At 44.2% G+C, this 12,277-nt stretch overlaps 1 protein-coding gene across 1 annotated transcript in view; it reads left to right on the top strand.

The window, feature by feature from the left end:
* ASAH2 (N-acylsphingosine amidohydrolase 2) overlaps positions 1–12,277 on the top strand; it is a 56,153-nt gene that overhangs the window by 6,231 nt on the left and 37,645 nt on the right. The window contains exons 4-6 of the mRNA XM_031949385.1: positions 3,439–3,615; positions 6,025–6,152; positions 6,683–6,760. Of these exons, the coding sequence (XP_031805245.1) occupies positions 3,439–3,615; positions 6,025–6,152; positions 6,683–6,760 (383 nt within the window). The remainder of the gene's footprint in view (positions 1–3,438; positions 3,616–6,024; positions 6,153–6,682; positions 6,761–12,277) is intronic.

The raw sequence follows: 12,277 nt of genomic DNA, 5'->3' as shown, positions 1-12,277 counted from the left end.
TTGTTTTTTTTACCAGATGAGTGATTTCATGGTAGAGTCATTCCTTATGAAGAAATGCCCTTTCCCACTATGAGGCAGTGTCTTCTCTGCAGCCCTTAGTCTTAGAGAATTATTCCAGGGAATCAAGAGGGTTTAGTGATCCTCCCAGTGTGAGGCTGCCCATATGGGTAGACAGCAGAACTTGAAGGTGTATTGGTCTTCAGATGCCTGTGGGAAAGGGGATATTGAGGCAGAGGAATGGAAAGAGACTTGAAGTGTTTGTGTTTTTTCAAATTTTACTTAAGTTCTTAAAAAACCATGGGCAAGTTCTTTCTCCTTCCCTAGTCTCAGTCTCCTTCTCTGTAAAATGATGGTGCAGGTGGCTCTGTTTTCCAAAATGCAAGGATGGTACACATTCCCCATATGGAAATTTTGGGGAATATATCCATGGGTTTAGTATTTAAAAAAGTGTTCCTTGGCCAGAGTTTTCCCTCCCCTGGGCCCAAGGGACAGGACAGACTCTGACAGCTGAGTGAATGAGTATTTGCAAAAGGCTAAGTCTACCACTTGGTATAGAAGATGAAGAATAAAGGGTCTTTTACATGTGATGAAAAATGTAAAGAAGAACTTGGTTCCACCCAACATGGAGTAAACATGTATGTGCTGGGCAGGAGCCCCGTGTTTTGTTGTTACAGACCCTTAGGGAAATTTCCCTGCCTTTAATTAGCTGATCCATGGCCTCGGGGAGCCTTGGGAGAAGCTAAGGAATTCTAGGAAGGAGCCTGGAAGAGGGAATATATTTCAGGGATGAGAAATAACAGCCTGGACAAAGTGCAGAATTGAGCCGGGAGCAGTGAAGAGGCAAATTATGAGATGTCTGGAAAGATTGGTTGGAGGGACCCTGTGAAGGGCTTTTTGGGTCAGGAGTAAAGAGAAGATAGGATCCATCTTATACAATCCCTTCTTTTAAAGAGAAGAAAGGGGGGCTTCCTCCAGATTGGACAGCTCCTCTGTGACCTTGAACTTAATCCTTTTTTCTCCACACTTAACGTGACTCCATGTTCTTTCATTCCAATGGATTCACAAGCTGGAACATCCGGGGCAAGGCTTGTTTTCCTCACCCCACATCCTGTGCTCACAAGAAATCTTTCCTCATCCTAGCTCCCGAGACATAACCAGTCCATTAGTTATATAACCATTCTCATAAGGAATTTTTCCACTTCAGGACTCTTGGCAAAGAGTCTTCCTCAAGCAGTTGAAAGTCCATTATTATAAAGAAAATATTCCTCGCGTCTGGTGCCAGTTTTGGAGTGAACAGGGAAATGTTTCGATACCAGAAATGGCTGAAACTGAAAAACGAAGAAATAGAAAATCTTCACCGGCTGCTTTGTCCTTTTATCTCATGGACTTTAGGATGTGGGCTCTTTCTGGAGATGGGTGAATTCTTGGGCTTTTCATTTCTCCCATTACCAGAGTTCCCTATATTTGACCAACTTACTTTTGCTTGCAAGTCATCTTTATTCTAGCAGTTGCAACTTATGAAATCGTTTCCTTCTTGTGTTTTTGGTCTTTTTGTATGTTTTTGTGGCTTTTCCATCTATCATCTGTCCATCCATCCGCTAATTTTTCCCTCCGGTCATCCACCTCTGTGTGATGCTTGACTCTTTGAACAGTCAAAACACTTGGAGCCTCTTTCTTCTCCAGATCTTATATGGCTTAAAATCCTTCTAGAAAAATTAGTTTCTAGCATTAATCAACAGTGTCATCTAGTCTTGTAAAATGTAAACTCCTCGAGGGCAAAGGGTGCCTCACTTTTTAATCCTCAGGGCCCAATGCTGGGCCACAATAAGTGTTTAATAAATGCCTGTTGATTGATTGAATGAATGCACACTAGAATTGGGTCAAAATCCTCCCTCTGCCATTTTGGGAAAGTTACTTCATTTCTTTCAGCATGGTCAAGTCCTTTCCCTTCTTTTCTTTCCTTCAAAGCTAAAATTGATAATCATAACAATATAAAATAAAATAGATCTCCGGGATGCAAGCCCTCTGAAGGTTTACAAAGACCTTTCTGCATCACTGTCCAGAATGACCCCACGACATTGTAGCTTCCAAGCCAGAGGAGATCTCTGAGGTGTTCTAACCCAATCCTCCCATGGGATGGCCGAGCCCAGAATGGTGAACTGATTTCTGAAGGTCCAACAGGCTGTGAAGTGGGATTCAAATCTCTGACCCCAAATCCAGTTGTCTTTTAATTCAACCCATTTTTTGAGGGTTGTTTTTTTTTTTTGAAGAAATCAATTTTAACAGTCTATACAGTGATCAAAAGTTTATAAGTAATTAACTTTTGATTGCATGATTTACAAAGTTTGAGGGTTATTTTTTAATTCAACCCATTTTTCAAAAGCACTTATATGTGAAAGAGCACGTTGTGATGGATAGAGCCGGGCTTGAGTCCCATCTCAGACACTCACTGACTGGGTAACTCTGGGTGTCACTTCACCCTTATGAGCCTCAATTTCCCCATATGTAAAGAGAGAATGATGGGCTTTATGACCTCTTAAGTGTCTTCTGGTTCCAAACCGGCAATCCTCTGTATGCCACATGGGGGATACAAGACAAATAAGAAATGTTCTGTGTACACAAGAAGCTTATATTCTAGGGGCGCGGTGATCCAGTAGAGTTTGTGACCTCAGAGATGGCTGCTGGGTTCTTTAGCATTTCCTGGCTTGGGACCGTGGCTTCTCTCCTGGGTTTTCAGTGGTGCAACATAAATTGGAGACGGGAGGATAGAGCTGCAGCTGCTCCCACTGCTGCTGAGTTGCAGGGACAGGCTGGGCGGCTGCAGTGGATACCTCTTCCAGCCCCCCTCTGTGACCTTTTCAGTGAGTCTGATATACCCCCTCTTACCTTATGTGCCTAGACCTGTCACGTTCCAGCCAGGAGGGTTTTGACCCTGATATATTGGGTTTTAAGAGCTTACTGAATAAATGCATATGCTCAAGGGGACCTAAAAAAGTGGATTGTCTGGTTGACTGATTAAAAGTACAGCCCTGAAGAGGTAGGGTGGTGTAGTGGACAGAGCCTAGTGGACAGAGCCTTGGCGTGGAAGGCCAAAGATCTAGGCACTAAGCCTGACCTTGGTGTTCTTGGGCAAATTGTTAAATTATCTTGTGCCAGAATTTCCCCACCTGGAAAACAAGGCCAGTGGTGCTCTCTGGGGATCATGGGAGGGGCAGCACTCTGTGACCCTTGGAGCCCCGGGAGAGGGGTGCGTCCAGGATCATCCCCTGCACATCCCTGTTCTCTTGTGGGCACCAGTGGTACCTGAATGCCAGGAAGCCCCCTCCCCTGAAGAGCGGGGCCCCAGAAAAGGGAAAGGAGGCACTTTTAAGAACGCCCACTTTGACCCCTGCCCTGTTCATTTATGACACTCCGCTGTGCCTTGTTTTTTCCTTCAAGGTACTGAAGAGACTGCAGAGCAAATATGGCAGCCTGTATACCCAGGAGAACGTGGTTCTGAGTGGCACTCACACGCACTCGGGGCCCGCGGGCTACTTCCAGTACACCATCTTTGTGCTTTCCAGTGGGGGATTCAGCAAGAGGACCTTTGAGTTCATCGTGGATGGCATCGTGAAGGTAGCAAGAGACTGCCAGAGCCACCCTGCCCTGGGCCCTCCCTTCCCTTCCTTTCTCCATCCCTTCTCCTTCGCGAGGCTTTAAGTGGAAGCAGACGCTGTTGTGTGTGGTGGAGGGAGGTTTCCACATTGGAAGTTTCCCTCGATGATGAAATCACGGGCCCATCCCTGAAGTGCCAGGAAGGGTAGGGAAGCCTGAGATTCCCCGGGCAGCTTCCTCATTTTCTAGATAAGGAACCTGAGGCTGCCTAGGGCCAGGTGTTCAATTAGTGACAAAGCCATAATTAGAGCCCAGGCCCTCTGACTCCTGTTCGGATGCTCCGAGTTCAGAGGAATGGGGTAAAGGTGGAGATATGGGGAAGGGGGATGATTCCCTCATTAGACCCGAGCTTGGTCTGGAATGTTGGCTAAGTGGGATGACAGATCTGAATTATGAGCCTGTTATTTACCTTCAAAAGCGATAAGCAGAGGCCAGGTCCAAAGGGCGGGACTCAGTAAGCATTTGCTCAGGGCTCATGGGGCCGGGTGGCTCAGGGAGGGGAGCCCCAGGTCTGGGGCCGGGAAGTCCCAGGTTCAAATGTGCCCTGAGACGCCCGGCTGTGTGACCCTGGCCAGTCACACCTCTGTCCGCCTTGATCCACTGGAGGAGGAAATGGCAATTTCCCAGAAAACCCTATGGACAGTATAGGTGGCCATCTGTGGGGTCTGGGAGAGTTGGCCATGTCTGGACAGGGGGCCAAACATTACATTTGCTGGGATTACAAATACAACTAGAAAGAAGCTGTCTCTGCCCAAAAGGAGCTTACATGCCAGAGGGAAAAGGGAGCTGAGAGGGGAGTGGGAGCCTGGGGAGGAAGGGAGGAGTAAACATGGCGGACCGGGCCTTTCCTGCTAAACTGCCCATAAAGGCTCATTCCTGAGGCAATTGGAGCTAGTCCTGGTTGTTGGTCCTTTCCCCACTTCCACCCTCCACCCAGTGACTGCAGGCCAGGGCTGGCACCTGTGGGGGGGCATTGTGAAGGGGCATTGTGTCTTTCCTCCCTCTCTCCCTCCCTTCCTCCCCCCTCTCTCTGTCTCTCTCTTTCCTTCCTTCCTTCCTTCCTTCCTTCCTTCCTTCCTTCCTTCCTTCCTTCCTTCCTTCCTTCCTTCCTTCCTTCCTTCCTTCTTTCCTTCCTTCCTTTCCTCCTTCCTTTTGTCATTCATTCATGCATTTATTTATCTAGTCATTCAATTTTTTTTCCTGATGAACAAACAGGTTGGGAGACTTAGCCAAACTCACATAGCTAGTGTTAGTGGTAGGAGCTGAGCCTTTCTGACTGCAAGTCCAGCACTCCATGCAGTGAAACCAGGAGGAGCTAGCCCTCCTGGGCATGCGATCCCTTCTGCAACAGCCCTGACAAGTGCTCCTTCAGCTTCTGCTGGAAGGTCTCCCATGATGGTGAACTTGCTACCGACTGAGCCAAGCCCTTCCTTTACAACGAGGGCCCCATTTTGATTACATAATGTCATCTTATATCAAGGCTCAATAAAGCCACATCATCTTTCAGAGAGAGATGGGAAGATGGGTAGCTACATGGATGGAAGGATAGATGGATGAATAGATAGGGGAGATGGACAGATAATGAAAGATAGATGGGGAAAGATAGAAAGAGGTAGAGTGAATGTTGAATAAGAGCTTTGTTTATACTAGACACTCTGCTAAGCACTGAAGGGAAAAATATAACAAGCAAGGAAGCGTCATCACTAAGGAGTATGGTTCTTATTGGAAAATATAGCACTTGAAGGGAAGCTAGGAGGAGCATGTGTGTGTGAGTGTGTGCGAGTTGTGTGTGTGTGAGTGTGTGTGAGTGTGTGTGCACCTCTGGCAGGATGCTGACTTATGCCAGAGTCATCCACGTTATTCTAATGTTTGTACCTCATTTTTCAGATTGTGTAATGTCCAAACGTTAGTGCTTTTCTCTTTTTATATATTGAAGTAAACACAATGAGCCTTTGTGTAATGCAGCTTTCCACTCCCTTTTTCAACACTTCATATTTCTGTGACCCTTGAAAAGCCATTTTATCTTTCTGTGCCTTAGTTTCCTCCTCTGGAAAATGCAGACATTACTATTTGTCATCCCAGTCTCATAGGGTTGTTATAAGGACAGCGCTTGGTCTAGTAGAAAGAACTATTTTAGCATCAGAAGATCTGAATTGGAGATGTCCAGCACTGCAGATAATTAGCTGTGTGACCTTGGGGAGGTTATTTAACACTCTCTGACCTCAGTTTCCTCGTTTGTAAAATGGAGACAAGCAGATCTGCTCTGTCTGGAAGCAGAGTGTATTGGTGCAAACCTCAAAGTATTATGGGAATATGAGTTATTATTTTTCCACTATTGCTAACACAATTTCTTTTGCTTTGCATCCTCAGAGCATTGACATGGCACATAAAAATATGAAGCCGGGCAAGGTCTTTGTCAATAAGGGAAACGTGGAAGGGGCCCAGATCAACCGGAGTCCTTATTCTTACCTGCAGAATCCGCTCTCTGAGCGAGACAGGTAAGGCAGCAGATGTGGAAACTAGAATGGGCAGGAAAACCGAACCACACTCCCCCCGAGTAACTTGGCTGCTTCCAGGATAACACTTCCCTCCTTTCTCCGGTTAGTTTTTGAAGGCCTGCCTAATCCGGCTCCAACCTGCCTTTCCAGCCTCAGTGGACATTCTCCCTTTCTGCATGCTCTAATCAGTCTCTCCAGCCTTCTCTCTCTTCCTCCACCTGATACTCCATCTCCCATCTCTACGTCTTGGCTCAGGCCATCTCCCATGTCTGGAACTCTCTTCCTCTTCATTGCCATCTTCCTTTAAGACTCAAATCAAGCCCAATCTTCTTCAGGAGATAATGTTCCTCTACTGCTTTGGGACATCAGCACTACGGCCTTCCATCACAAAGCCTGTAACGAGATCTTCAGAAACAGAACAGTTAATACACAACTTCATCCCTTTTAGACGGAGAAAGTCCAACTCTGGGCCACTAAGTTCAAAAAGAGCTGCTGGCTGAGCTGATCATTTGCTCTGCTTTGTTGACTAGGTATTCTGCCAACACAGATAAGGAAATGCTGGTCCTGAAGATGGTGGATCTGAATGGAGAAGACTTAGGAATGATCAGGTACTGTATGAAAAACTTAAATACAGTTCAGTTTAAAAGATTGTGCTTCTTTACACAACAAAAAGTATATGATGGTCTTGGTGCCTAGGAATCCAGCTAAACTATTAGCCCATCGAGGTCAACTTTCCATCTTTCTGAAAAAACGAAAAACTTTAAGCTATATTTATTTTTCTTTATCCTCCTCATCTTCTTTATCATTTTGGTTCTCTCTCCTCCCCTCTTGTTTCCTCTCCTTTCATCTCCTCTCCTCCCTCTTTTCTTCTTTTTCTTCCCTCCTTCTCTCCTTCCCCTCCCTTTCTTTCACCTTCTCTCCCATTTTCTCTCTTCCCACTTTCTCCTTCATATCATCATTTTTCCTTTTCTTTCTTCTTCCCTTCTTTTGAAGATCTTTGCATGATGTTCAATGAATAAGGCACAAACCTACTATCATTTCTCCATTTTGTATAAAAACTAAAGAAATGACATTGAAAGGAAATAGGAAACTTGATGGATGATAGGAATATGCTAGGAGTGTCATAGACTAATGGAGTACAACTGGTTTCTTGATGTTTTCCAACGGCTGAGACAAAAGGGGAAATGTACTCTGGTAAATGAAAAACATAAACATTTATATGGGGGTGGGGAGAGAAACTTCTTTCCTGAACAAACAAGCAATTATTAAGCACCTACTATGTGCCTCACTTAAAGAATATTGTTTTTAAAAAATGGACTATTGTCTCAAGGAGGAGCTTGGTGTAATTAAAATCACTGTGCAATTTCCCACAGACTACCTGCCCCCTCTTTTCCCCTCTTCCTCCATTCTGGACATGGCTCATTGTCCATTTTCAGCTTCTGATCAAATGAGAAAATATATGGCTAGGAAGTGCTTTGTCAACCTTAAGGAGCTATCAAATTATTGACTGTTATTATCATTGTTATTGGCTACCACTGGAAGATCCCCTCTAGGGCTTCACTGTTCAACTGCACATCAAATTAAAAAAAAATAATTATATTAACTCACCCTTCTGCAGCGCTTAGTAATACCTGTCCTTCTAAGCAGATGGGGTCAGTAGAAAAGTTCTTGTTATCCCCGTGATATACAGGAAGGAGCTGAGACCCGAGATAAAGGGATTGTGCTGGTAAGAGAAGGAGCCAAACAACCAGAATCTTGGGCCTGTAAAGCTTGAATGGTCTCCATAATACTAAGGAGATTCTCCAGGGGATTTCTAAAAGGAACACAGTCAGAACCAACTGTGAGCATCTGGGGTAACATCACAACACCAGACTCTGGTGGGCAGATATTCTTCTTAGAGGGATCAATGAAGACAAATTTCCACCCCTCCACAATCTAATTCAGATTGGCCCATCCATCATTAGGCGGCTTGTCTACAGATGAAGAAACTGAGGCACAGGGAGATTGTGACCTGCCTCAAGGTCATAAGGCAGTGTCAGAGGTAGAATTTCAATCCAGCTCCTTCAGTTCTAGGGTCAGTATACATCTAGTGCACCACCAATGTACCAGATCTCTATGCTCTTAAGGCCAACCCTTTATCCCGTGCACCAAAATGGCTTCTTGTTTTTCTTATCACTATTTCCATTGTTATAGTCTTATTTTCCTCTTACTGGAGTCCAGGCAGGAACAGTCCTGGAACAAGTGACAAGTTTGTGATTATTTTAAATTATTTTCTTTTTTATTATGAACTAAAAATCAATAAACATAGTTAATATAGAAACAAAAACAACACAAAAATTCTACCTGAAAGTATAAATATGTTATATACATTTTATGTAAAGGATGTAGTAAATTTATCATTGAAGTAACAAAAATCATCCTTTGTCAGTCATTAAGTCATTTACTGTGTTCCAGGTACTGTGCTAAGGGCTAAAGATACAAATACAGCATGAAAAGATAGTTCCCTCCCTTAAGGAGCTTGAGATCTAAAGGCAGAAGATAATATCCCAAAGAAAGAGAAACTGGTGGAGACACAAGGAAGGTGCCCTGGGGGACATGATGGTGAAGTCAAAGAAGTTTAAATGAGTGCAGCTGGATGGGAAATAAGGCACTGTCTGAGCTGTGGGTGCTGGGTAAGCTCCCGGGGCCCACTGATGTGGGATGGGCCCCAGAGTAGTGGATGCATTTTTAGTTTGGCCGAGATAGGGCTTCCCACTCTCAAAAAATAAAACTGACAAAAAAGACTCCTCTTTTTTAAGCTCCCAGATCCAAGTGGGGCATTGTATTTGTAGTAACCCATGTCATCTCAAGTTCTGTTTGATCTGCTAAGATGTCAACCTGTGCTAAAGTAATTGGGAAAGTACCACGCTCTGGGCAGCTGTTGACAGTGATTTTAAGTCGCCAAGAGCTCTAGAGTGCTTTGTAGCTATCAAGAACTTTCACCTACGTTAATCTCATTTCATTTTCAAAATAACTCTGAGAAGTAGATAGGACAGATATTCATCCCAATTTGCCGACGAGTAAACAGAGGCTCAGAGAGAAGTGACTTAACATTATTCATCCCAATTTACCAATGAGTAAACTGAGGCTCAGAGAGAGGACGTGATTTAACCATCCTTGAGTCCTCAGTGGAAGGCTCAGAAGTCAAGCCCGGGATTTCTGATTCCAAACCCAGCTTCTCTCAACTCTTTGTTCCGAGCCAGAGTCCTTGTACTACGATATTCTTCCGTTCATTTTTGAACCTTGAATGACGTGATAAAGAGGCCCAGAGGGAGGCCAGATGTTCTTTCCTTCATGGGATACACCTGTGTGGGAGATACTGAGGGAGGCTGCAGGGTTGGCCGAGGTGAGAGCTGAGCTTTTCCAGCTGCTCCCAAACACCCGGCGAAGGCTTTCTGTCATTTCTATGGCTCAGCATGTGATCCTCCGAATGGAACACTTGCTATTATGTCTCACTGCTTCATCAAAACCGCTCTTCGGATCTATTTAGCAACGTTCCGGGAACACAAAACAGCAACCTTTGTTGCTGAGCAGTAATTTAGCCCCTCTGGGGCCTGCAGATAGCGCAGACTGCCTTGCCCTGGATGAGGTAGATTTAATTACTGATAATCCTCAATTTTATTTTTTATTTTTTAAAGTCAGATCGGATTGATTTTTCAAAAATCAGTTCTGTGGGTGCCTTCTTTCTTTTGTAACATCCCGGTACTTTCTGGGGATCCACCATCACCAGCTAAGAAAGCACCCTAAGCAAAAACAACGCATCCAACATCTGCCTCCTAGTCCCTCCTTCTCTGCTGAAGTCAGGGAGTTGGGATTCATTGTCTCTTTATAGCGGCTGTTAAAATTATTCAGGATTTATTCTCATTTGATTAATGTCAGGGGTCCTGTTATATTCTTTAGCCATATTCTCTTCTCATTCTGCTAATTTCACTCTGTCACAAAAATCATAGCATGGTCCTTTGCTTTAAGCACCGAAGGATGATAGAATCCCAGAATATCAGAGCAGGATGGGCCTTTGAACCTGGAAGGTCAAGGCTAGCAGGGACTGTAGATTAGAGCTGGGAGGACCTTAGCAGAGAACATTAGAATGTCAGATCCAAAACCTAGAATGTGGATTATCAGAAATAAAAGGGACCTGGAACATTAAAAACAGTCTAAGGTAAACTTTCATCAAACATTGGAGTAGACCAAGGTCCAGACAGGTAATGTGCTGTCCCCAAGGCCAAGGTGAGTCAGCTGGGACATGACCCTGGATAGCCATTTCAAGTCCCTTCTCAATACATTTGGAAAAAATCAGGGAGAAACATCTTTACCTGTGAGGGGAAACTTCTGGCTGGGTTCTCTACCCCGAGCCAAGCGTTTAGAGCTTCCCAATTAGAGTTGCAGAAAGAGGGAGTTTGCATTTATATTCCATTATCTCTGTCTCTTGAGGCAAAGCAGAAGATTGTCTCTTGAGATTGCATGTACAGTGGACATTTTTCACTTTGTCAGCTGCGGGCTTTAGCTGTTCTCTCCCTCCCGCTCCAGGGGCTAGTAGGACAGGTTCTCCATTAGTCTTTGGATTCTGTTTTTTTTGCAAGCTCTAGGCTATGGTCTGAACAGGTGTTAGTACTGAGGGATGTGCTGCTTTTCTACATTTAAATAGCTTGCTGCAAAGGAAGAGGGCAGAGGAGAAACAGGGAGAAACCAATCATTAAAACATTTAGATCAGTTATAGGACAAAGCTTAGAAAATTCAATTTCTTACAAATTAGGGCCAGTTTGTCTAATGGGGTCATTAAAGTCCTATTCCAGTAGCATAGAGGTAGGTCCTTGGAGGCTATACCTTCATAGAACAAGTTTTGACAGGCCCAACTAAGTAGGGATAGGATTTGGGTATGAAGCCCATGATGGACGCCATGTTTATCATCCAAGGACCAGCCAGGTTAAATATGGACACAAACATCATCACTGGGAGGGCCCCTAGCAGATGAATCTTTGGCCAAGGCAATCAATGAAACCAAAGAAAATGGCTCCTTTCTGTTTCTCCGAGGATATTGGTAGAGGGGAGAAAGAATAATAATATAAAAGTGATGACGCTGGTTCCTGGCAAATTACTTTTGTGTACATTTTATAGGAGGCTCTGTGGAGGTGGAAAGGACACTGGACGTGCAGTCAGAGAACCTGTGTTCCACCTATGTTCTGCTATTTACTACCTGTTTCATCAGGGGGAATCAATACCCACTGGCCTCAGTTTATTAATGTCTAAAATGAAGAAGTTGGGCTTGAAATTCAAGGCCTCCAAAAAACAAAAAACAAAACAAAAAAAAACAACAACAACAAAAAAAAGAAATTCAAGGCCTCAGACCAGCTGAAATCTTTCCATGAACCTTTTGTGGTGTCCATGAACCTCAGGTTAAGAACCCCTGTATTAAAAGACCTATATGTTCCTTCCAAGACCTTGAACAATCCCAGGAGCTAAATCAAGTAGGTATCATTATCCCCATTTTACAAATAAGTAAACTTAGCTCACAGGTGAAACATCCTGCCAGGGTCACACACTTAGCATCTAAGTATCAAAGGTGAGTTTGAACCCAGGTTTCCTGTTTCTGGGTCTAGAACTAGAGTTACTAGTTTGTTTGTTTGTTTGTTTTTTTCTGGAAAAGAAGGCAGAAGAGGGGAAAAATGAAGAGGAAACTTGGATTTCTTCTCCGAAGCATCTGAGCTTAGCCCTTTCCTATCTCTTCTCCCCAGGGCTGGATTGACATGGATTCTAATAGTTTCACTGTTTTTTATTTAATCCTCTGCCCCAAATGGAGCAGATGGTGGGGATAGTTCTGAGGCTCCTTGATGACAGATCGATTCAAGTGAGTCACCAGCAAATAATCTGTAAATCTGCCTGTCCAGAGTTCAGAGGTCAAGTCTAAGTCACAGAGTAGAGGTTTTATGGCTGACCCCAATCATGGCCTTTCCCTGAATGTAGCCTTAGCACAGGCTCTTTGACAGCTGTGCACAGAGAGCTGGGGTTTGTTCCTCCCGGAAGATGGGGCCATCAATTCATTCGAGCAGAGTCTGATGGCCAATTTCATGTAAGTTCTTTTTAGTAAA

Source organism: Sarcophilus harrisii, chromosome 2, assembly GCF_902635505.1.
Source record: "Sarcophilus harrisii chromosome 2, mSarHar1.11, whole genome shotgun sequence".
NCBI classification, from domain to species: domain Eukaryota; kingdom Metazoa; phylum Chordata; class Mammalia; order Dasyuromorphia; family Dasyuridae; genus Sarcophilus; species Sarcophilus harrisii.
Note: the sequence above shows the minus strand (reverse complement) of the source record. Positions and strands in the feature narration are given on the sequence as shown.